The sequence below is a fragment of the Pleurodeles waltl genome, chromosome 4_2, assembly GCF_031143425.1.
Source record: "Pleurodeles waltl isolate 20211129_DDA chromosome 4_2, aPleWal1.hap1.20221129, whole genome shotgun sequence".
Classification (NCBI taxonomy): domain Eukaryota; kingdom Metazoa; phylum Chordata; class Amphibia; order Caudata; family Salamandridae; genus Pleurodeles; species Pleurodeles waltl.
Window position 1 is genome coordinate 415,036,337 of NC_090443.1, and position 24,707 is coordinate 415,061,043.

Sequence of the window (24,707 nt, forward strand, 5' to 3'; positions counted from 1 at the left end):
CAAATTAATTCTCATTACGGGATAAAAATCACAAATTGAAGACATGTTTCTGCCAAAAGACAAAAAATAGAATAAACGTTAATAATGTATAAATGTATTTGGGGAGTTTGGTTGAAGTTCTGCGTTATATCGGTATTGTGAAAGCAAAATAATACCGTTCCAAAATGGCCGCCTTTATGAGCTATCTTTTGCCCGCCCATCACAGTGTGTACCGGTGAAGCTGCCCGAGTCGCATAGATAGAGAAAGGACAAGTCCCGTGTGTGTCTAACACCATGACTGAAAAAGGTGATCTTCCGGGGAATTCTGTCAGCTATGGAGACGTCAGCTTGCTAGCGGCGTCCCAGTCTAGCAGTACGACGCTGTCAGCTGAAGAAGACCGCATGAAGGAGGAAGCCCAGGGAAATGACATGCCGGGGGTACTTCATAAAGGTAGCACGGAGGAGGCAACCCAGGGAGAGTGTACGCAGGAAGCATCAGAGGGAGTTAACATGCAGGAGGCGACACAGGCGAGCAGCCTGCATCGAGTAGCTCAGGAAGACAACGTGCAGGAAGTTGTGCAGGAGACAAATCAAGGTGGCAACATGCAGAAGTTAACGCAGGAGGGCATCATTCAGGCGGGAAAAGGGGGAATCAGCGTACAGGAGGAAATAGAAAACAGTACCATTCAACAAAGTAAACAGAAGTGTAAAGTCCAGAAGCAAGCCCAAATGCACAGCAAGCAGGTGGCAGCACAAGAAGGCAAAACGGAGGAAGCAGCTCTGAAAGGCAAAGTGCCAGAGAGTCGTAGAGACTGGATACAGCGCCATCCCAAGGTAGAGGCAACTCTTTTCACTACATGGAAATGTTCTGTGAAAGGACATGTTCTTAATTGAAGTTCATTGTAGCAATAGGAACGTGCACCTGGTTGCAACGTATTGTAAGATTAGGAGCATTGACACCATTGAAACATTAATAATAATTATTTGTCTTTTAGATAGTGCTTAATACTGTATTGCCATTTGTAGAGTACACTGTTGCTTTCTAAACTATAGATGCATATATTAATTGCTGTTACTGCATTAGTGCTCACTGGGACTGTGGGAACTTGTAGCTCATTGGGGAGTATTTGGATCTGAGGTGCGTGTCCGCATAAGAAATGCACCGTGACATTAAGGTCCTGCACCCAGAAGAGATCCATTGAGACTCTGCTACAGTAACATCTCAAGCACTGGATATTAAGTGATGGTGCTAAGCACACTGATTAAACGTGAAGGTTACAGGCTGGTGTTTCACACACATTCACACTCGCTCTTCACGCCAGATCCCAGTAGAGTTGATAAATGAATGTTAAAATTATAGACTGGAGATCGGCAGTGTTTTTTGAACTCCTAGTTAGGATCTGTGCACTCATAGCAAGGAAGTCGTCTGAATTTAATCTGTTTGCTCGTATGCCATAAACTTAAACTGCAAACGCATGCCTCTGTCACTTGAAGAGTTTACAGACCAGCTCAACCTGCTTCCTATCACCCAGATCTTTTTCCCTTTCCGCTTTGAAATATAAAGTCTTGTTTTCTTGTCAACTAAATTGAACTGTGGAATCATTGAAATATGTGGAGATATTCTCTTTGTTGCGGATACGGTGCCTTCAGATATATGTATAACATAAACTGCTCTCCTGAGGAGGTAGCTCAATGAAAGCAGATGTTGCCACTTCCTCAGTCGCTTCTCAGTAGATTGATCCCCCCCATACAGGCCTTGCTTGCACGAAGAACTCTATAATCAGTATGTGTCATCACTGACCTGGCATACCTATTGAGGGGAAAGCACTAAAGGCCTTGAACCCTCTCTTGCTCAACAAAAAGTTACAAACTGTGAATCACTTGAGTAAACTTCTGCTGTACTTTACAATTAGGTACTCATTTTACCGTGACCATCTATAGTATTTTGGAGTGGTTATTCCTCTGAGGTTAGTTAGGATAGGTGGGAGAAAGCCTAATTTCCTCCTCCAGAATCTATTGGCAACTCTGAAGTAAAGTGAGGCTTCAATTTAAGAATTTATGCGTCTGGAAACTGCCTGAGACACAAACCTGAAAGCCAAACTTACATAAACGATTGGCTGCTGTAATGATTGTAAAATGGAAAATCTTTACTGACAAGAACATCGGGGAGAGCCTCTCTCCACAGTTTCAAAGGGAGACCTGGGCAGTGATTCGATAAATAGTGGAGATAGGAAAGGACGCAGAATCTTGCAAAACTCTTGAGAAGTTGCGGTTTTAATGTTTGACCTCTTCAAATTACACTATAGTTCCGTCGAGGCTTTGGTTGGGACCATTGAACCCTCAGGAAAGAGACTGCCAGCCCTTTTTCTAAAAATCCCCAGCAAGAACTGTAATCTGCAGATGCGCCTCACATTCACAGACCTTACTGTCACTTGATAGACATTGGTTCAGAAAAGAGGTTCAAGGATGGTCCTGTACATTTACGCTTTACTTTCTTCAAGACTTCAATCCCAATTTGTTACATTGCAGTGCTAGCTGATCAGTAGCTAAGACTATCACTTAGAAGAATACTTTTCCCTATCAATAAATGTCTGCCTCAGTTGTGGAAACCTGGACGTTCTCTGTAAAAAACAGATTGATAAACAACAACACTGAACTCAACCTCAAATTACAAATAAATAGCCTCTGGACTAGGGGAATGAGAGGAAAGGTAAACAGGGGGACAGTTGGCCAGTGGCAGGAGAGAGCATCAAGCTTCCCCACTCTGCTGTGTCTTTAAACTGGGAATGCTACAGAGGCATCAAGGCATTGTGCAAGTAAAAATGCAAAGCACAATGTCCGAATCTCGCACCTAAAGTGTGGAAGACCTGGGGAAACAAAAGTCTAGAGACATTAGAAGATACCTTCAGACAGCATCCACCAGTTCTCTGTGTCCATTACCCCTATATGCACTGTTGCCACAGACATGCTGTAAGCTTGATCAGGCCTATACATTTAGTGCCAGTATGATGGGTGATGTAAGCGTTGGTGGTGGTGAGGTCTATTTAAACAGCAACTGTTGACGTGGCTGAAATTCATGTAGTGTGCAAAGAACTGCTGACAGTTCCCTCCAGTTGAAGACATTTTGTGCTTCTCTGTAATGGTAAAAGCCATGGGTGGTAAGAGAGTTGCAGGTCGTCTTGCGTCTTTCATGACTGTCTACAGCGACAGAACAGGAAGCCACAGTCTAGCATTTCTGTACTATTCACTATTTCACTTCTTTTCTAAAACCTGGGAAGACAGAAATTGAATGCCCCAGCATGTCGTGGGGTGGAGGAAGAGCGTAGATTTAGATTTTGTATTGACTGCTCAATTAATTAAAATTATTACAGTAAAACAAAAAAAATAATCATATATATATATATATATATACATACATACATATACACCCCGCTCAAAACCCTAGCTAGTAAAAAACAAAAGCAGAAACACCCTTATTTTCACATTTCATTTGCAAGCCAATAGTAGTCAATACAATCTTTGCGGCACAATGAAGCAGCCCTTTTTATGTTAAAAACTGGAAGAAACCACCCCTAATATCTGCCCAGTGTAAATTAGACTTTCGACAGGTGTGATGGGAATTGCACTTTGCCCCAGTATTGCACTCATAGTCGTCTAGCAGTAGCTTGATTATAGTTATCCTAGTATGGGGTTGCTCATAATCCCTAATTCCTAAATTACGCAGAAGGTAGCCTAAAATATTCCATCTCCCTGGTTGGACTTCAGAGAGAATTGCACTGATTAATTGTTACACACTAAATTGCCTAGCACATTCCATACCCATAAAGGACCTTCAATAAAAACTGAACTAAACCATCGGGAGCATTGCACTAGTCCCATTATTGCACTTAAAGTTACCTCACACGTTCCATACACCTAGTCGACCTATAGTAAATATTGCACTCATTTCGTTATTGCAGCACAAAAGTTTCCTAACGCTTACCATTCAGAACGCTGCATTCAATAAATATTGCGCCCTGCCCCTCTAAACCCCAGACGTTGAACTTTTAAAATCGTTATGCCCCATGCCCCAGTAACCCCCACCCCCATTCCTCCTTCCTTTTTCATTGTTTTTAACACACAAATGGGGGCCCAATCCTCTACAAAAAAATTTAAAATCATGTCTGGGTTGTGGGCCCACCTCTTTTTCAGGTTTCTTCTTTGAGGGATCAGTGTCAATTAAGCCTGCACGTTTCTGTTGATCTGCCACCGCTTTCATGTACTGGATGAAGCGGCCTGAAAGCTGACTTGATTCACCCTTCAGACAGCAAATGATAGCATTCCTGCAGGATCGAATCTTTAGAATGGGGAACATTGGTCGTAACCAGACCTTCCTCAACGATGTTAGGCTCTCGCAGGTGCAGATCACATGTATCAGTGATTCCTCTGATTTAGTGCACAGTCTACATTGCCTGTTCTTTTCTCTATTTCGACGACTAAACTTCCTAAGGGTATCAGACCGCATTGCCATTTCATAAGGCTAATTTTAGCCCTGATGAGAAGCAGCAAACTCAGGTAGACGGGCAGGCAACCCATGAAAAATAGCTCTGTGGCCCAGCTCTTGTGCTTCTTCTTCCCTAAGTTCAAGGAAGTCTAAGAAAGAGCATAACTGAATGCTGTGTTACATTCGGATTCCAAAACGTAGGCGAGCCTGCAGTTCTAACAGAATAGCCACAGACAGGACCCCCTGAAGTCTGATCCATATTAGAACTGGAGCCTTTGTACTTTCCAGTTTTTGTAAAGTGAAAGGTCAGCTAGCCGATTGGGTTCTGAGGATTGATGACTCTCCACAGATCTGTTCCAAACCTGCCACTCATGCACTGTAAATACTGTACTGTTAAGAAATGTAATTTACCTCAAGTTCCTTAAGAACTGGTTTTCTTGTAGATAGCTGAAAACTATACATGTATGGCAACATTTGCTTCTTGGATATTTCTCTAATCGAGCAACCATCAGAGTACAGGTGTTCCATTCGTGCCTTATTGTGAATTATTCCCCCTAGTGGAGCTAGGAGAGCTAGCACTGGACTGCAAGGCATAGAAACCTCTGGTCTTGGGGAACAAGAATGTGCTGATGATACTCCTTCTCAGAGACCAAGGATGGTAGAAATTCCAAGTGGGATTGCAGTACTCTGATCGTTTGGATGTTTCCGTCTTAAAATGAAAGCAAGGCTTTAACAAGTGAAGGCCTCAATGTCTATAAGCAATCAAAAATGCCTTATTCTTTTTCCCTGTCTCTCACCACTCTCGGCCAGGAGCTTCAGCGTCTCTGAATGCATGGCTTTCTGCGTCAGTTTGCTTCAAGGAAACTGAGTGAAAATAACTGCCAAGTCTGACTTTGTGAACGAAATATCTGTTTTTAAGTTGTCTGCTTGTGTTAAGAACCCCATGGTCGAATACTGAATCACACCAGGTGTAGTAGAAATGAGTGATCTTTCTGCTTACCAAATTGGCCACAAAGCTGATTCTCGGCTTGCTCAAGGCCTGGTTCTTTTAACTGTATCATAGCAGTGGGAGTCTCAGGGCCTGATTACGACCTTGACGAATGGGATACTCTGTCTCAAATGTGACGGATATCCCGCCCGACGTTTTACGAGCTCCATAGCATGTACTGGAACCTGTAGTACGGGGGACGGGATATCCGTCACGTTTGTGGCGGAGTATCCCATCTGCCAAGGTCATAATCAGGCCCTAAGTGTTAAATTTGAGCTAGGGTTGCAGGTGGGGCCCACCGGGACTCATTTTTAGGGACAGGTACATATTATTCCTCATCGGACTTTAAACAAGAGAGTGAAAAGCACATAAGGGGGAAAGAAGAAGGAAGAGAAAGGCAGAAAATCGAAACCATGACAAAGTGAGAAAGCAGGAACCCGAAAAAGTGAGCTAAAGGGGCAGAAAGTGTCTAGTGGTGGATGAAAGAGAAATTGGGTGGAATGAAGAGTACACAACCTTGGTATTCAGCACCTGGGTGTTCAGTAGCATCAGCCATGGACTTCTGAGAAAACATTGGGCCTTGCATTTATTCTTTTTCAAATTAAGCACTGGGGAGTCTTATTACCATCCTTGTACCTTCCATATCCTCCTCATGATCTGGTAAAAGCCTTCATCCGATGCTTCAGTTCGAGCACTCCACCCATCTACCTATATGTTTTCCCTTTTGTTATAGGACCAGACATGTGTCCAATGCTCACTATGCCTCAGGAATCACTCTATCCATCACTGACTAGGCCAAAATCGGTCTGTGGTTGCTTGTGCTCGTGATCCTGTGCTGGACAGTTCTTAATGGACCTGGACCGAAACTGGTTTACATAGGGCTGGTTCCTGTCTGAGGTGACACGATGAGCCAAATAGATATGTTCTGGGGTGCGGCCTGAGTAATTACTCGAGGCATTCAAGCAATCCACAGCCACTTTTTTGGTTTCTTCGATTACTTCAGATGTACATGTCTAATACCTTGAGACTGTCAATCGAGGCATTTGAAGGAAATTTTGCTTGCATTACTTGGCAGCCAGAAGTCCTGCTAAACCTCTTCATTCCTGGATGACCATTGAGAGTTTTATGGAGTTTTTGACTTTGGACTGAAACATGTAAGCAGCTTTGGTTCCATCCCTATGTCACAGTTCATACCCACAAAAGTCTTCATCAGGAACCAGTGCTTGCAATCTAATGGCTCTCATGTGGTTGCATAATAAGTATTGCAAGCCCTTCCATTTCCTTGTGTGAACCCTTTACTCCGTTAATGATTGGACAATTGGAGAACAGGAACTTTGTGAAAACTGCCAAATGCTTCCTAAAGGGCTAGTGATTACTCCCTCCTCTGGCTATCCCAAGTTCTCCTAGGGGTTACATTACATTTCACAAATTTCCCCACGTGAAAGTGCTTTCTTTTCAACTTATACAAACCTGATTCATCTTGATCAGATTGGGATGATGAGGAGGAAGGATAATATCATCATGCTTTATGACTTTCGTTCTTTTTAACAGTAGAAGAAAGAACACTCTCAGAGTTTACCTCTGTAGCAACTTGAAATCCACCTCTTGACCGCAGAAGCCCTGACATGTCCCTATTGGAGTCTTTATGGGTTTAACAAGAAGTCTACCAGAGTCAGAGACCCAGAGTACATTCGAAGAAGACCCCGTATACTTAATTCCATGGGAATGTTTTCCCAGAGCAACAGATAAACAGACATACAAGACATTAAGCACTATATATGGAGATGAAGCACCCAACTGAGATGAATTATGGCAGTCATTTCATTGTAAAGAACTCTGATTATTGCCTCTCTGATAATTCCCTGACTCTTACTATAGTAAGATTTGAATACTAGCAATTCCCCTACATAGCAATCTTTCCGCAGATTAACATACTGGTGCTGGAGGGAGCGGTAACTAGTAGTTTTAGGGTTGGAATGCCTTTTTGAGTCTGTGCAAATCTACCACCTTCCATGTTTTAGGGTCTTTCACCAGCTCTTCCCTTATCTTTTCCCATACTGAGAAAGGTTGGAAATTTACTTCTGACAAGGGCAGCAGTAAATTTTCTTCCAGGGTTGGGAAAATAGTGATTGGAGGGAAAGTGACTTGCAAATGTTCAACAGATTTGTGAATGAGCAAATCTACACATGCATATTTGCTCATGCCAAAATGCAGTTCACAAATATTTTTTGGGAGTATGATTTCCTGGCCTACTTCTGCAATTTCTCCTGAGGTCATGAAAGCCTGAAATCTGCACTAATGCAAAGACATATACCAATGGGTACACTTTGTGACTTGCTTTAAGAATTGGGCCCCTAATTAGATCTGGCGTTATCCAAGACCTTTTGTTTTTATTAAAACTCTGTCTCTTTCTCTGTCTATCTATTCACTGGCTTTGCTGTGAGTACCGGCATTCTGCTCTTTCACAAGGAGCATATTGGCACACAACATAGTTTTATTCAATGCCAAGAACGTTGTGGCACTGTGTGCTTTTTAAGAACAAAAAAATATATTTTTTTATATAAATATTTTATTGCTTTTGTACCACAACCAACAACATAAGTTGCTTTGTTCTGCCCAGTTTCATAAGCAAAATGATCCATTCTGGTAATACGGTTCCATGTCCAGTTCTAATCATTGTCCCCTAAAATACAGCAAACTTGATATTAATGTTTTACTAACCCATCAAGCCGTTGTATTCCCACCATTTCTTCCACAACTTTTTGAATTGTTTTGGGAAACAAAAAATATTTTTATTTTTGCCAATATCTGTTATCATGGTGACGGCCTGGCAGCTCCCACAGCTATAAAGTTGTACACAAACCATGTCAGAACAAGACACACATTGACAAAACCAAAAGGCGGACGACCAGTATCAGATCTTTTGCCTTTGACAGTGCTTGTTAATTTTCAAGTTTTTCATAATCGTGTTGAAAATTGTTACCCTGTTTTTCCATTTTGAATGTTTTTTTGAAATACTAGCATGCATCAACACACTTAACTAAATGATACTTTAAAGAAGTACCTAAAATTTCACAGCAGTTAAACAAACTTTTTTTTTCTAGTTGCATTTTTTGTGAACAATTTAGTTTGAAAGCAAAGAATCATTAGTCTTGCTTTGAAGAGTCTGCAAATATTTGCATCTAGTGAGAGAGCATTTTAGGAGCATTATACTTAGCCTCATATTGTTAAACTTTGCAAATGTGTGTATACATTTTTATACTGGAACTATTGTCAGTAGTGCAGTCCGAGGCTTACAACAATTCCTCAGAGCACTCACCCTAATAATAAAGGCTTTGAATTAAAGAACCATAGATACAAGTTCAAATAGCATTAACATATGAAAACACATATTACCTTACCTGCAGACAGTACCCTTCCCTGATCCATAATGTACTGTAAACTGGTAGCCAAAGAGTTTGTGCTTCAGCAGTTTGGGTCTACTTGTCCCAAGGACAAAATAAACATGAAAACTTGTTGTCCTTGACACTTTGGCGTTGGGCTATTGGAATTCCACATCCCTGAATATGGTAAACCCAGGGGGTCAACAAAATTAGCTCTTTTACCCACTCATACAGGAATCCATATGGAGGCCCACCATCTGCCTTGTTGATCTCCATTGCTAGCACTGGAAGAAGGGCGACAGATAGTAAACCACAGAAATGGTCTTCTCTCCTCACTTCAATAAAGTTAAGCGAGAATCTAGGCCAGGTGAGTCAGTGAAGCTTGTGTGGATGAGACCAGATGTAGACCCCCCCATTCAGTTTTTAATCGCGGTCTCAAAAAGGTCATAGAGGTGGATGAAAAAAGACAAGATTTAGGAGAACAGACCGATTGCTGTCCTCTGCCCACTCACTCCTCTGTTCTCTCTCTGACAGACGAATGGCAGAATGGCTGGCCCTGCTCATAGTCAAATGCTCTTTTTCTTCCAAGCACTGATGACCCAGCATGGGGGGTGGGGGTGAGATAGAGCTCATTCTGTTCCCGAAGGTCATTTGAAAGAAATAACTGTCTCTCTTACAGAGATAGTCAAAACATAGGAGATGGCTGTTCAGCTTCCTTATAGTTTCTCCCTATAGGTTTGTGGAATAAATCACAATAATCGGTGGTTGTGGTTACTAAAAAACACAAGAGATGACATTGAATAACTGCGTGAAATTCAAAAGGGGAGAGTAAGTAGGCCCAGAAATTCATGTGGAACGTGTTCACCCACCTTGGTGCAACTCACAATATTTGTAAAATGTTATATTGTCCACTGCCATGAAGCCGCCTTGCCAGAGGACAAATTTGTATACACTTACTACACAAAAGTTTTTTTTGTAAAATCTCTTTATTAGTTTAGTAGTAAAAAAGGCCTTTGTATAAACTGTGCAAGCAAGTTCTTGACATTATAGATACATGTGTTCTTAAAACATGTATGACTTCAAATGCAAACTACCTCTAATTTTAATAGTTAGATTTCTCAAACAGTAAAAACAACTTTAACTATTAGGCCACATTTACAATAAGTTATTTATTACATTCCATTGGATTCTTCCACTAGTGGGCAGGTATGGCTGATTTGAAATGTTCCAGGTTCATACGACATATGGTGGGGTCATGGTCTCTATATCAGACTACATCTCGGTACCAGACTGGTGTGCCATGTTAGATCAGAATTCTCAGGTCCCATCAGTCAAGATTTAAATAATTGAATAGCTGCAGATCCCCATCTTATATTGTCATCTGATTTTTCTCTCCGTTAGTTTCATTATACTAGAAATTTGACCCCATACCCCCAGTACTAATCTAATGCCAATCAAGCTTCTTTGGCTTCCCATTGAGGTCAGGATTACATTTATACTGGACGTTCTAGCCTGCAAAGCAGTTCTCTAAAGATTTCTGTCCTACTGATTTCTGTCCTACCTGTCTAATCTACTCTAGATATTCAACTGATCAAGCAACCTCGAGGACACAGACAACCTTCTTCAGAAAATCCCCATCTATAGAACCGCTCATGCGCTGCATCAGTTATTCTCTAGAGCTGCCTCCCTCCTCCTCTGGAACTCTGTCCCTCTAAAATTAGGACCAAACCTACTGTGCAGTCCTTTCACCTTCTTCTAATGACTCAACTCTTTATGCTGCATCTGTAAAGTGAGCGGGGGCTGTACTCTCCCTCTACTCTCTTTTCTACAATATTCTACGCACTTATGTTCCTTCTTCTTCTTCTACCTCATAACAGCTGTTCCCTAGCAGAAACTCATCTTGCTCTCATCGCCTCCCTCTTGCTCCCCTGACGTCTTCATTACCCCATTCTCACTTCACATTGTACCTCTGCTCACCCTTTTCCCCTCCTTGCCCCTTTTTTCACTCCATTGTCTAACATGAAAGTACATGCCCCCTGAACGGTTTTGTGTCCACTCGTTTGCTGGTTCAGTTTTCTATTGCTAGATTAGAAGCGATTAAACCTAAGGTGTCTCTAGCAAAACCCACCAGACCCTGGGTACTTGCAAACATTTTCCCAGGGGCCAAAATGTTTGGTCTGTGATGTGCCCTAGGGCCACGTCAATGCCAGCAGAATGGAGGTTGGGCAAGAGGGTTGGGAGTATTGACAGTTAAGTGTCGGTAGGCGAAGCAAAGGATATACATCTAGTGGCTAAATTGAGCAATATGAAACTAGAAAACCTGGGATTAATGTTGGCTTCCCCAGTTTTCCAAATTGTGTCATCCTACGCAATTGCTTAATTTCACTTTCCCTCCTTTTTCTTCATTATCACATACGAGTTCATCGAAATCAGGGTCTGCACTGTACAAATCTGCTCCTGTGTTAAATTTAATATACTATAATGTTGTTCATGTATAATAGGAACCCAGGCCACCCAAAAAGTGCACATAACATCTGACTTACTTGTTTAATTCCCTATTGGCGTATGTATCAGGGTAGGGGTAAAAATGAATGTTTCTAAATTCATGTTTGAAAACTATCACATTTAAATGAACACTTCTCATTGAACTGATACAATAAATTACGCTTAGGTGAAATGGACTGCATGTTAACTTAACACACTTTTTGAATTTTGAAGTGACTGTTATATTTTTACACTTTTGCTGCAAGATGTCTTTGAAAATGAACGTGCTTCTAAAGTGAAGCGCAGGACTCCCTCCCTGGTTACTTCCTTTCCTTAACACCAGTTAACCTTAAAATAAACGATTGCCTCTCTATTTACGATCTTTACATTGTTAGAGCTGAATTGAGTGAACAACCCTGTACTCCTGTTGCCCAGGGGGCCGCATGTAAAGGTCAAGGGGACCGCATTTGGCCCCCGGGCCGTACTTTGAGTACCCATGCTCCAGACAGTGGTCAAGGCTGGACATTACGAGCTGGGGATCTTCTGCCACCTACTTAACCTTCAAGGAATAGATAAACTCAACGGTAAATATGTTAATCCCCAAGAAAGATTGCAAGCCTCCTCAAACTAGCGAGTGCTAAATGGTTCTCACCAAAGTTAAAGGAGCTAAAGAAAGACTGTGAGTGATACAAGAAAAAATGGAGTCTCCATTATGATGAGGAAAGCAAGGAGGTCTATCAGAAAGCCCTTAAAAAGTATCCGTATGTGATATGGAGAGCCAGGTTGCAAGATTTCACCGATAGGATACACTGTTCATCAGAGCCCTCCAAAGAAATCTACTCCACTGGGAACTCCTTTTAAAAACTCAGTATGACAGGTGAGGATCCTCCCCCTTTCCAGGCATGCTGTGAACAGTTGGCCTACTACTTTCTTGGGAAGGTCAGACTTATGTATGACTCTCTGTCAGAGCTCTCTGCTTAACTTACAGCTTGGGCTACTGCAGAAAAGGGCAGTGTGGAACTCTCAACTTTCCCACCTTTAAGTGCCAATAGTTTTCGAACAATGGCGAACACAGTGAAGTCTGGTTCGCCTTTGAATCTGGCCTCAATAGATATCTTGTTAAAAGGGCGGACGCCATTGTATCAGTTCTCACAACCATCTATGATTTATCTCTGGAAAGTGATTGTGTTCCGGATCCATGGAAACATGCAGTTATTCGTCCATTGTTGAAGAAACCATCCCCGAACCCTGACCGGGAGGAAAATTACAGGCTCATATCACTGCTTCCAGGGGTCAGTAACATTTTGGAAAAGTTGATAAATGGCATCCCACTACTTATTTGGAGACCAATAACTTACTGCACAGAACATACACTGGGTTCCACTGTTGCTGCAGTACCTAATATTGGCCACAGAAGACCTCAAAAAGATATTGGATCAGGGGGAGTCTGCTGCGCTCATTCTTCTAGACCTGAGTGCAGCTATTGACATGGTCTCTCATCCAATTCTATGCAACAGATACAAGTGGTCGGTGTGACTGGCAAGGCCCTAAAATGGCTGACATAATTTCTAGAGAATAGGAGTTTTCAGGTGAGTGAAGGGGCTCTTTTCCTGGAAACACATCATCTCAATTGTGGAGTGTCGCAGTGCTGTTTGTTGAGCCCTACGCTCTTCAATGTGTAAGTCTGTCCTCTGTCAGACACCATCAGCAGTGCAGGTTTTACCATGGTGTCATATGGGGACAACACTAAAATTGTTGTCTTCCTGTCACCAAATACATACTTAACATCATGTTTGAAACAGGTGTTCAGTTGGGTGACGACGAGGCTACCTCAAGCTAAAACGGAAAAAACAGAGGTCATGCTGATTGGAAAGAACCCATCGCCATGGGACCAACTCAGCTGGTCCCTGTGCCGGGGTAGCGCCCTTCCTCTAAGCTTGAGGTAAAGAGTTTGAGCGCCATACCAGATAAAGGTCTGACGATGGCCTCAGGCAAAAGGAGAGTGGTAGGGACATGTTTTGGCCTTCTCAGAGCCTTCTCAGAGCCCTTAGCAAGACGCTCAACTGGCTTCCTTTGGAAACCAGAACAAGAGTAGTTCAAGGTCTTGTACTCTCTCGCCTTGATTATGGCAATTGCTGTAGTAGCTCCTCCTATGTCACCAAAAGCTGTAGAATACCCAGAACGCTGCAGCCCGAGTACTATTGGGTCTCCCAAATTTTAGTCCGCTCCCCCGGTCCTTGCCAAGTTGCATTGGTTGCCAAAAGTTAAAACGATATAATTTAAAGGTCTAAGCTTTGCCCACAAGGTAAAATATACGCCCTGCCCACTTTTCCTTCGGCATCGCCGCACTCCTTGTAGGGCCTCCACAGGATTGAGATCCATTGACCTCTCCTTGCTAACTACTCCAAGAATTAGCAGATTAAGAGGAGGAGGTCGTTTGTTGTGCTTCTGGTGTCCAGATTCTGGAACTCACTCCCCAGTCACCTCAGAACTAACGGAAATTTTGTAAGTTTCAGTAAACAATTGAAAACGTATCTTTGTGATTAATACACTGTGTTGCCTCACTAGTTCTGTCAGCGCTGTGAAGCCCGAACTTGGGTAGCCATGCGCTTTATAAAACCATGCAATGAAATACTTTATCTTTTTTTGCCCCTTGTTTTTCCTCGTTCCCCTAGCCTATTTTCTCCTCCTTTGTGTCTTCCCTCTCCCTATCCTACTCCTTCCTTCATTCTGCCTCCCCCTCTGTCCTTTTCCTCCCTTATACCCCCCCCCACTGTCCCTTGACGTTCCTTACTTCCTTGCCTTCATCATCCTTGCTCCTTAACACCCATCTTCTCTCTCGCTCACCACCAGTCTTGCTCTCCTCTCAACTGCCTACCATGCCTTCCCGGCCTTTTGTTCCTTATTCCCTTCCTTCAGCTCCCTCTTGCTCACTCCAGCTGTCTCTTCCCTCACCATCCCCCCCCATCTTTCTACCGTCTCTCTCTTCTTCTCATTACACCCTCCTGTTTCATTGTTCCAGTAATGGTAAGGCAGTCGTTGCTCTTACTGTTACTGTGTAAGGTGCATCTTTACCTCGTGCCCTATATAAAACTGTTAAATAAAAACATAAATAGCCTTGGTTCCAGTTCTGTGTGGCACTCATTATGCCCCGTCTTCTAAATGTTGTTTTAAGCCGTAGAGTCTTTTTAATCTCTTCCCATTGTAGCAGTACTTTCAGCTAGTTGGTGAGGTTAGAAGCTTTCAGGGATTTTGAGTTAGTTAATTGAAATAAAACATTTAGTTAATCACATGGCTTGGTCAATAAATGTACTTTGATTTCATTTTCTTGTTTCGAATCATTAGACCTGCAGGACCATTCTCTGTTTTCAACAGTTTCATTTGTGAGTCAGTTCACTTATAGTAGTGTCTGAGATTCAGGTGTTTCTAATAATTGGGCACTTTCATGCCAGATATAATGTGTAAATCCTCAGCGCTACACCCAAGGCACAGTATGGAGGCGTTTAGCTACATAATACTCATTGTTAGGCTATTCAGACCTGTTTTACCTTTTCAGTTCTCTTGCAACACCTTGAATTTTGCATTTCCAGATACACGTGAATGGAATGCCATCACACTATTCTTTCCAGTGACTAGCGATTCCCTGCTCAGGTCCTCCAACTATTTATGTCCCTTTTAAATTTGTCAACTCAGCATGGTATAGCAACGTGATCAACCTTTTCCCATTCCTGACCCTGACTACCCTTTTCAACACTTCATGTGTTTATGGCTCCTTAAGTCATATTCCCATGTTAATTGCACTTAATATTGATATACAAGTTACAAATTCACAATGTGCCCTTTTATAATTGATTTTGGTTTCATTAAGCACCTGCAACAGCGGGCTACACAGATGAGTCTCAGGGTGTTGCTATTATTTTCCCTTTTTGCTGCCTTACGGTGTCAGCCAGCGTCCTATCCACCACCAGTAGTTCCAGTTAAATTTCTGCAGTGCCCTTCTCAGTCATCCATCTGGACATGCAGTGGACTTGAGCCTCTAAGTAATGAAGTTTGAAACCTGGCAATCCCAGAGCTCCGTCCCCCAGGTATTCGGAGGGTTCACAGCGCTGCTGTCTCCACAGCTCCATGTCATTTGTCAATTGGACATCTAATTCCCCCAGTAAAGTGGGACGTAATACAACTAGCAGATTTGCAAAATGATAAAGTCCTCTTGGCAAAATGACCCTTTTGGAAAAAGCAATCCTACTCATCATCATATCATAATTAGTGGTAGTTTCTGCTAAAAAGAAACATAGTGACTTGGGCCGAACTAGTCGATCACTTTCATGATATCCTTGAACACTGATAGTGAAATGTGTTCTCCCCCCCCCCCCCCAATTCATGGTTGTGGCAAGTGGTGGCCCACCATCACGATCCAATGTTGGTCATATCGGAAATAGGACTTTTCCCAGTTAACTCGTAGTCCTGACAGGTCACCAAAGTTCTTAAGCATTGCAACTATGAGGTGAAGACCTGTAATGACGACATTCAAATATATAAGCATATCACCTGCATATAATGAATTTATGTGTCTCTTCCCTGCTATCACAAGTGTTACCTGGGTCTCTCATTTTACTCGCCAATGACTCCCTGTTCAGAGCTAACTGGAGAGGCTTTCTACTGCTTCTATGAACATGCCAATACTCCAACATAGCTTGTTTTGTGTGAACATGGGCACTGGTACGTGCACATAGAAGCTCAAGTCAAGTCAAGTCAGTGAGGCATTCCTCATCTCGAATCTTTCAAGACTAAGAGCAAGCATTTCCAATTATCAAATGACTTGTCTGTGTCAATAAAGATCATCCTGAGGTTAGGGTATGGAGCATTCTCAAGAAGAGGAAAAAAGATCTAAAACCTTTTTGATTACCTTGTTAAATAAGGTAATTTTTGATTTGGTGGACATGCCTGTTGATATGCATATCTAGAACAGGACCAGCATCTGTTCTCGAGGGGGATCCTTTTGCATTACCTTGCAAAAATGCACTTTAAGCCTTGCATGGGCTATGTTAATACCAATACAATACAATACTAGGCAAGCCGTGGCAAAGCCAGTAAGTAGGTCTTGTCTTAAGCAGACCTAATGTATTGTCAGTGATATTTGCTGATGCTATTCAGCCTCATCAAAAACAGGGAAAAAGTATTTTTGCTGCTACGGAGCAGCATCTGCAAACAAGCATTTGCAATGTAGTAGGTCTCATTTGCTTGAGTTAGAGCTACTGGCATTGTACATTCATAAGTGGACTTTTCTTGCCACATAAATTGGTCAACCCTACCTCATAATGTTACATTTCTTGCCATAAATATATCCAGTGGCCCTGCATATCACTGAAGCACTTCTATGTACCTTCTTCCTCTATCTGCAGCAAACAATGAGAATGTTGTCATTTAGCATCCTCATTTAAATCTGCCATGCTTATTCCAATAGAATACCACTTTCACCACCCCACCATCAGAGTTGCTGGCTGGCTAACACACTTCCCCCAAATAAGACACAAGACGGCCACAGAGGAAAAATAAATTAGAAGGGTCACCCAAACATATCAAGTGTTCAAACACTCCTAATAAGAATGTGAAATTGGCCTGAATTATGGTCATAATTTTAATAAGGAGGGATTATTAAAACATACAATTATCATTTAAACTTTTATCTGAAATAAACCTTTGGCATTAGATTGTAATGCTCAAAACAGCCCCTTGAGGGCACCATAACAAAAATATAATTTGTAAGAAATATGGTCATGTGAGCCCCTTAAGGACATAACCCCCTGAAAAAACAGGGGGAAGCAATGCACTGTAACCATATACTTAGCCCTTAGAGAGTGCGTTTAGGACTAGCAGGCCTAGTGCAATGATATTATAAATAAACAAGGCCTTTAAAACAAAACTTCTCCTAGCTATAAAACAAAAGTTCTAGCCATGAGAAAGCTAAAAAGACACTGAGTGATGGTAGGGGTTATTATTTTGGAGTCCCCACTAACATTGTGTGGGGACCCAGAGATGATTAGACAGAAAGGGCACATTGTAGTCAGTGTTTTGAAGGGGGTCCTATTGTCCTAGGACCACCACAGGCTGACTTATGAGCTAAAATGTTTTGTAAAATAATGCAGTGCAAAGCATTAAGGGGCAAGTGTCTGTGCCACAAATATTTTAATATGTTGATATGACTGTAAAGCTTAGCAATAGAAGAAATTGCCTTTTTTTAAGTGAGGCTATTTCCCAATCAAAACAGAGACTGCTTGGCAGGCATCGTCAATTGAGGTGAAGGGCTGCAAAGCTTAAACTGCTCAGATATGGCTGGATCTGTAATGCAAAAATCATGCTAGACATCTGGAAACAAACTATGGATTCTCCCAGAGCTGCTAGTGGAAGAGGGGCATGTTCACAGAGACAGACGCTAGTAGGATTACACTATTGGCTGCTCGAGAATATATGAGTGTGCACTCAATATAATCCAGGAGAGTGAAAGACCCCAGTTACTGCGAGTGAAGAAAAATGAACAGGTTCTATCCAGAGAGCAACAGGTTCATCATCCAAGAGTAAAGGTAAAAGAGCAGAAGCCACTTAGCAAACACTAGTTCCAGCAACTGCCAATCTCTTCAAAGTCTGGCAGGTGCAGGGGTAATCTGGTTAGAGTGGCACACCTACCTGCACAAGCAGAGTATTTCAACCTTATAACTAGATGTCACGTGTAGGAGTGATAAACAGATGCACATCAAACAGCTATAAGTATGCCATGTTTGGCATCCTTAATTAAAAGATTCAACATAGTCAGGGAAGGACCAATGGAATAAAATAAAATCTCTTGCACAATAAGGAGAAAGCCAGGTCATTCCAGTATGAACAAAGAGCTTTAACTTAAGCTGAAAAGAATCCTTTATCATTTCAAAGATGTCCGTTATCTACCCACCTGACCTGTCCTCAACAACGTGAACGCACTGTGAACCCACAATATGAACAACTACAGCGGCATTGCCAGCCTTGAGATCTGCAGCAGTCATAAGATGTCTGCCAGAGGCTTAAAAGTGAATATTTACCAGAAAGCAACTGGCAAGAAAATCGCTGGATTTATCCATTCCAGTATCTCTGACGACAAGTAGCAAAACTTAATACAAAAAGAGAGAGAGTGGGAAACCTCCATGAACCACCAACTTCAAGCTGAATCTAACACAGCTAGGTGCCAACCAGAAACGAAGCCATTCAACCAGTAATCCAAAATGTGCAAAAATAGAATAACTGTAACCTTCCAGAGGCACACTGTCAGGCCTTGCGGTGCTGCAGCTTATAAGTCTTGGTGTTGTACTATTGGGAATCTTGTGTAGCTCCAAAACCAGCCGGAGTAAAGCAGGGGAAATAACTTCTGTCTGAAAGCCCACAATGATGTAGAAGTAACAGTAATACGACCTATATATTAAGATCAAGCACTTAAACTATTATGGAAGACTTTTATTAAAAGTGAATTTAAAGGGGCACTGACCTTAAACTACTGCAGACACGTGAGTACTTCTAGACGATCTGTAAATATTTTTCAAACTTAAATGCAATACGAGCGGATCAACCAATCGGAGAGGAAGGGCAACGTACGAAAACACAAAGAGCTGCTTTTTAAACATTACATTGCCCTTATTGTTTATATGGTACTATATTGTATCATGTTGTAGCTTAATTCATGTAGCGCTTCATAATTTAGAGAAGCGCATAGATACGTTTTGTACTTTTCACTTACTTTCTATGTCGTTGAGGAAACTCGGTGAAGGGAAGATTTTCCAGTATGCTTTGTAGGGAAATCTCGAGTTTGGCAACCAGGCTTGCATATGGTGGCATCATCTGACATGTCTTCACTTCAAGACATAGCCAATCCCTGCAAGCCTAGGCCGTTTACACTACCAGCCAGTATGGCGCTCATACTAGTCATCTATACAATGTACACCAAAAGCCAACTATCTGCTTGACGCATAATGAATACGTATAAACACTGTGCACTGCGCCACATACTCTGTACTTTAGAGAGAGAATCCTACATAATTTCAATCTTACAAAATAACCAAACAAGCAGTTTAAGTAAAAGGACCACTTCATGATTTTACTTCAAAGTTACCTTAAAGTACAATGCAGCCAAACCGTCTGAACAGAGATGAACCCTTCATGAGATGATCTGTGGATGAAGGTGGCTCCAATAAGGTTGCAGCTGTTGCTTCCATTATACTGCATGGAACCCTCCGGAGTACTAACGCGCAGCTGCAAACACCGTTCAAACACTGTTTGTAATGCAATGGGTCTCACATTTGCTCAAGTTAGAGCTATTGGCGTTTTAAATACCTAACTGGACTTTCCTTGCCACATAAACTGGACACGGCAGTATCTAGCTAAATAAAAAACACCTAAGAGAGGAGGGAATGTTACCATTAAGCAACACACTTAAACCTAGCAGTGTGGGCTTTTTTGCAGTAAGAATCAGCAGAAGACATGGCAAGTGTGTTTTTGCCAAGTAGCGCACTGATTATGCATACGGTGCACTCTTTGAAAGGAGAAGGAAAAATGCTTTATTTCTCACAAGTACAGAAACACCCATGAAATGCATTTGCAGCTAAATTGTGTAGTTTCATATTGTGATGTATAAACCTGAGGTGTCCTCCAAATGTAATGTAGATCTCATCTAGGCATAATTATAGTGTTACAATTTATTATACTGGGACATCTGAAGGTCCCCTAAAATCTACTGTGGTGTAGCGACCGCTATATTTGAAACGCATCAGAAAAATGTCCCGATATTTCACAACTAGCTTGGCCTACTGTAACCAAACCAAACGCTTCGGGCGTGGGGTGCAAGGTCACCAAGGCCAAGATGGAGGATGCGTCTTGCTAACTCTCCATCCCATTGCCTGACAATAGTTAAAAATCCCGGCCTCTAGCCCTGAGAGACGGCGCGAGCGTAACTGCACCATCCACAGCATGCATCTCTCTTAACCGTAAGCTGCATCGGCCCATCTGCGCCTACTCCGCACTGGAGCCTGGAGCACCTGTCTGACCTCCAATGACTGGGGCAACAGTGAGGAATTCCACGCACCTTGGGTACCATCAGTGCCCTGCGGCCCTCAGGGCCCCGACTGAGATGCACCTTTGGCCAGGGATCCACTCACCGCCAAACTTCCCTGCACCAGTGCTCGGGCGGGGGTGCATGGGGGACCACGCGCGCGACTTGTGAGGCCTCCTGAGAAGGTCTACCAAAGGGGAGACGAGAGGCCTAGGCACCATCACTCTAGTCATCAGCGAGGACCCGCTGGAACACTGCAGCACCGGACTCTCTTGGACCATGCCTGCCTGCGCCTTCGTGGCCTGGGTCGAGTACCGAGGCGAGCTCCACCCCAGCACCCTTTCCAGTAAACAATGGAGATCACTTTTGTGGATGCCGGCTGCCCACCACCCCTCCAGGGCCTGAGGTGGCATGGACGCACACCCCATATACTAAGGGGCGCATCTCGGCTCTGCAACCATTGGTGCCCGCCTGGGGCACGTTGTTGACTCCGTGTCCCTGCACTGCCGGACTCCCCTGCTTCGGTGCTCGGATGGGGCGTGCGTGTTCACCCTATCAGACAAACAGTGGGAGACCTGGGTTACCGCAACCTGTTCAATGACAAGGCCTCGCTACTGATCGGCAAAACCAGGCCCTAACCGGGAGGGACAAATGAGGGGCAGCTCTAGGAGCAGTGGCCTCTACCCCGCTCTCTTCTTCTCTCACCGCCTTCCTTCCTCTCTGGTAGAGGTTGACTGGAGACCATCGCTACGGAGGGGTCAGCCTACAGAGGTCCATCCTTGATGCAGCATAAGACGGTCTGAGGTCTGGCGCATCTGCTGGGGCGCTTGACTGCCTTTTGGCTCTTGGTGCTGATCGTCTAACTCGGAGGACTCACTCCAGCAACGTTCAACCTTCTGACACCCCCTCTGAAGGTGCGGGCCTCCACCTCGCTCTGGAACATCTACCCCAATTGACACTGTATGCAGGGTGTCCCCCCCATTGTGAGCGGTGCGTGAGAACGGCTGCCAACTCCGGCATTATAACTGGCACACGTGGCAAACAAAGAGATCACGCATACCCACAGACAGGACCTGAGCCTGTGACACCCTGAATTTCCAGACCCCGACCTTCTGCCTACGCAGCAGCATCAACTAAGCCGCCCTGCACAAACCCCTGTCGCGGCACACTCGACTGCGAGACCCTGTGGACAGTTGCCTTGCCTCGTTTCCGTTAGGCACCCCTTTCCATTGTAAAGTACTTAAAGGAGGCCCATCCGCCTCCTACAAGGCCCCCCGCTATCACACCAATGCAATTGCACCGCTCCTTTTCTCCAACTCCGTGCCATCTCAGCCCTGAGACCCTCAATCAATCCCTCTGACCGCTTCCATTTCCTCACACCGTGGCCTGAGGTTTGACAGCCGAAAGCAATGGGTAAGCAGCGCTCAACCTCTACTGCCCGGCCCTTGCCTCTGGGAGGGTACACCTTCAAAGCTCCCAGACACCTCCACTCTGCTAGCTCCCCCACTCAGTCCTCCTCCGATGAACTAGACAAGATGCTGGTGGCCATCGAACACTCCAGAGTCTCAATGGAGGCCAGGTTCGGCTCTCTGACAGCGGAACTTAGCTTTTTGCGCAATGACTACTAGAAACTGGTGGATAAGTTCACAGGGAGTGGAAAAAAACCCTTGCTACACTGCGCCCCTAGATGGCAGACCATCGGGCTGCAATCCATGACCTACAAGACAGGGTCAAACACTTGGAGGACAGGGTGGACAATCTGGAAGGTCGCTCCCGCAGGTGCAGTTTTCACATCCTGGGGCTCCCGAACGGGATTTAGGGCACGGACCTACTAGCCTACATGGAGAACTGGTTTAAAACTTTCAGTCCAGCAGCGGACCTAACCTCCTTCTACTTCTTGGAGCGAGCCCACCACATCCTGGCCCGTCACCTGCCCCTGGGGCACCCCTCACCCGATGCTGGCAAATCTTCTGCACTTCAAAGATCATGATGTGACTCTCAGGGCGGGCAGATGGGTGGGCCCCCTGGGCATAGAGGACAAAGTAATCATGCTCTTCCCCGACTACTCCCGTACTGTCCAGCGCCAATATTCCTCATTTTTTGAAGTCCAGAAGCAATTGTGCCAACTGGGAGTTCAATACTCTGTTATTTCCGGCCAGACTCAAAATAATGGTAGATGGCACCACCACTTTGTTCAAAAATCTCCATGGAGCGTGGGACTGGGCTGACCGCCATCATGGAGAAAAGCCACAACCATAATCCAGACCCTTGACGGCCCCATCTAACTCTCCAGGACAGCGCCGGGGAAAACCCAAAGTGAGATCCACACCCCGGTCCTCAGTGACCTCGTAAGCCAACCTAGAACAGATGATAGTTAATTGCAGACAAGCCCTCCAAGCAGCGTTTGATCTGGGACTTCTGCCAAAAATCCACAGATGAAGAAAAAGGACCCCATATCTTCTCTGATGAAGACACCATCCACTCACAGAATACGCAGAGGGCCTCTTGGTTCCCTCCTCTGGTGGGCCACAGACAGTGGACATTATAATCTAGTTGTATACTTCACTGCCTGCTTCTTGACCTTCTGTTAACCCTTTGGGTAAACCACATCACAAGACCCTAATACACCACAAATTCACCACAGCGCGATAAGCAGCACGTTCCTGTGGGGAGTGGAATGGTTGAGGGGGTTCCCCTCCCCTTCTCCTTCCCCACTGGGCCCCCTCCTTCGGTGCACCCTTGATCCTGCACTCCTGCAACAGACACGACTGAGATGGAATCCTTGAGAGGACCCCCCATCATATTTTCCCCTTCTTCCCCTCTCTCCCCCAGAGAGGCCTTACTAGTTAGACGTCCGCACATATGGGCTAGATAGAGACACCCCCACTCTGGTTGTTGGTCACCCTCCCACAAAACACTAGAGTACGAACCTGATGCACAGTTTGGGCAGGTCCCCCATTGGGGCATGGTCCCCTGCATAGGGTTTGTTCTACCCCTTTCCTGTTGTTATGGCCCCTCGCGGATGCTCTCCTCCACCTACACGCTCAGTCCAGCAGAATGGCCTCATCTTCTGCTTCCAGGTGAGCCCCAAAAATTGCACCTAGACTACACTAGTCAGCAGCGACTGTTCTCTTCCCATGCTCTAACATCTTCCTATATACTCCTGGTACTACTTAAATTCCTCACATTAAATGTGTGACGAATGTATACTGCTAGAAAGCTATACTCTGTATAGTCTTACATCAAGCACCAGCGGACTGAGATCATCCTGCTGCAGGAAACTCATATATCACACTCCGAACTGGGCCAACTCCACAAGCGATGACGGAGTCAACTCTATGCCACAACCTACTCTGCATATGCCAGAGGCACACTGGTGTGGATTTGCCCTGGTGGCCCGTGCCAGGAACTGGGATCCACTGTGGACAAGAAGAGCCGTTACCTCCTCGAGGGTCACCTTGATGGGCAACCCCTACTCATAGGTAGCATCTACGTGTGTAGCGCTGACCAGGGCCCGTTTAGGGACTTGCTCTCCACAGTGCTCGCCCATAAGACCCATATTTCATGTTTGTTAAGGGGTAACTACGATTGCGTACTCAACCTCATCCTAGATAGATTGCACCCGAGCCGCTTCCGCTGCTGGGCACAACACTGAGCACTGGCAGATGCATGGCACACCCTGAATCCAACAACTCAACTCTATTCCTTTTATTCTGCACCACAGAGCCTCTATGTTTGCCATCACTGATTGCTATGCTACTCATACCCCTACTCCAATTCTCTGGCTATCTTGATTGTGTTATCTCCGACCACCAAGCACACATAGTAGACGTTCATTGGACCTCTCTGCCGCTGCCAGCCCCATGTGGAAACGACAGAAAGACTGTTTTTCCAACAGGAACGAGCAGATCACATTAAACACTATTTCTCTGAAAACACGGGAACTGTCTAGACCGCGGCCCTTGAGTGGGACGCATTTAAGACTGTAACTAGGGGAGCCTGTACATAGAAAATTGTGGGAGTCAGTTGTACCCTAAAGAAACTTATAATGCGGGCTGAGAAAAAAGCTGGCCAACCTTAGTAGAGAAGCGGATGCTAGCCCGGAACGCTCCCCCTGGCTAGCGGAGACAAAGACCACATACGCAGCGTTCTTAGAAGACTTGAGACGCTACTTAAAGCGTACGCCTCCAGAGTACACAAAGAATTCAACAAAGCTGGAAGACTTTTAGCCTGGCTTGTTCGACAGGACTTGGTCCCCCACCCCCCAACTGAAATAGTGGACCTCAGGTGTAACCAGGTACGCATCCAAGTGGACATCTT

At 44.2% G+C, this 24,707-nt stretch overlaps 1 protein-coding gene across 1 annotated transcript in view; it reads left to right on the forward strand.

Moving 5' to 3' along the window:
* Positions 1-217: 217 nt before the first annotated feature.
* Positions 218-24,707, forward strand: part of TSEN15 (tRNA splicing endonuclease subunit 15) — a 144,080-nt gene continuing 119,590 nt past the window's right edge. The window contains exon 1 of the mRNA XM_069231630.1: positions 218-813. Within this exon, the coding sequence (XP_069087731.1) occupies positions 274-813 (540 nt within the window). The 5' untranslated portion in view covers positions 218-273. The remainder of the gene's footprint in view (positions 814-24,707) is intronic.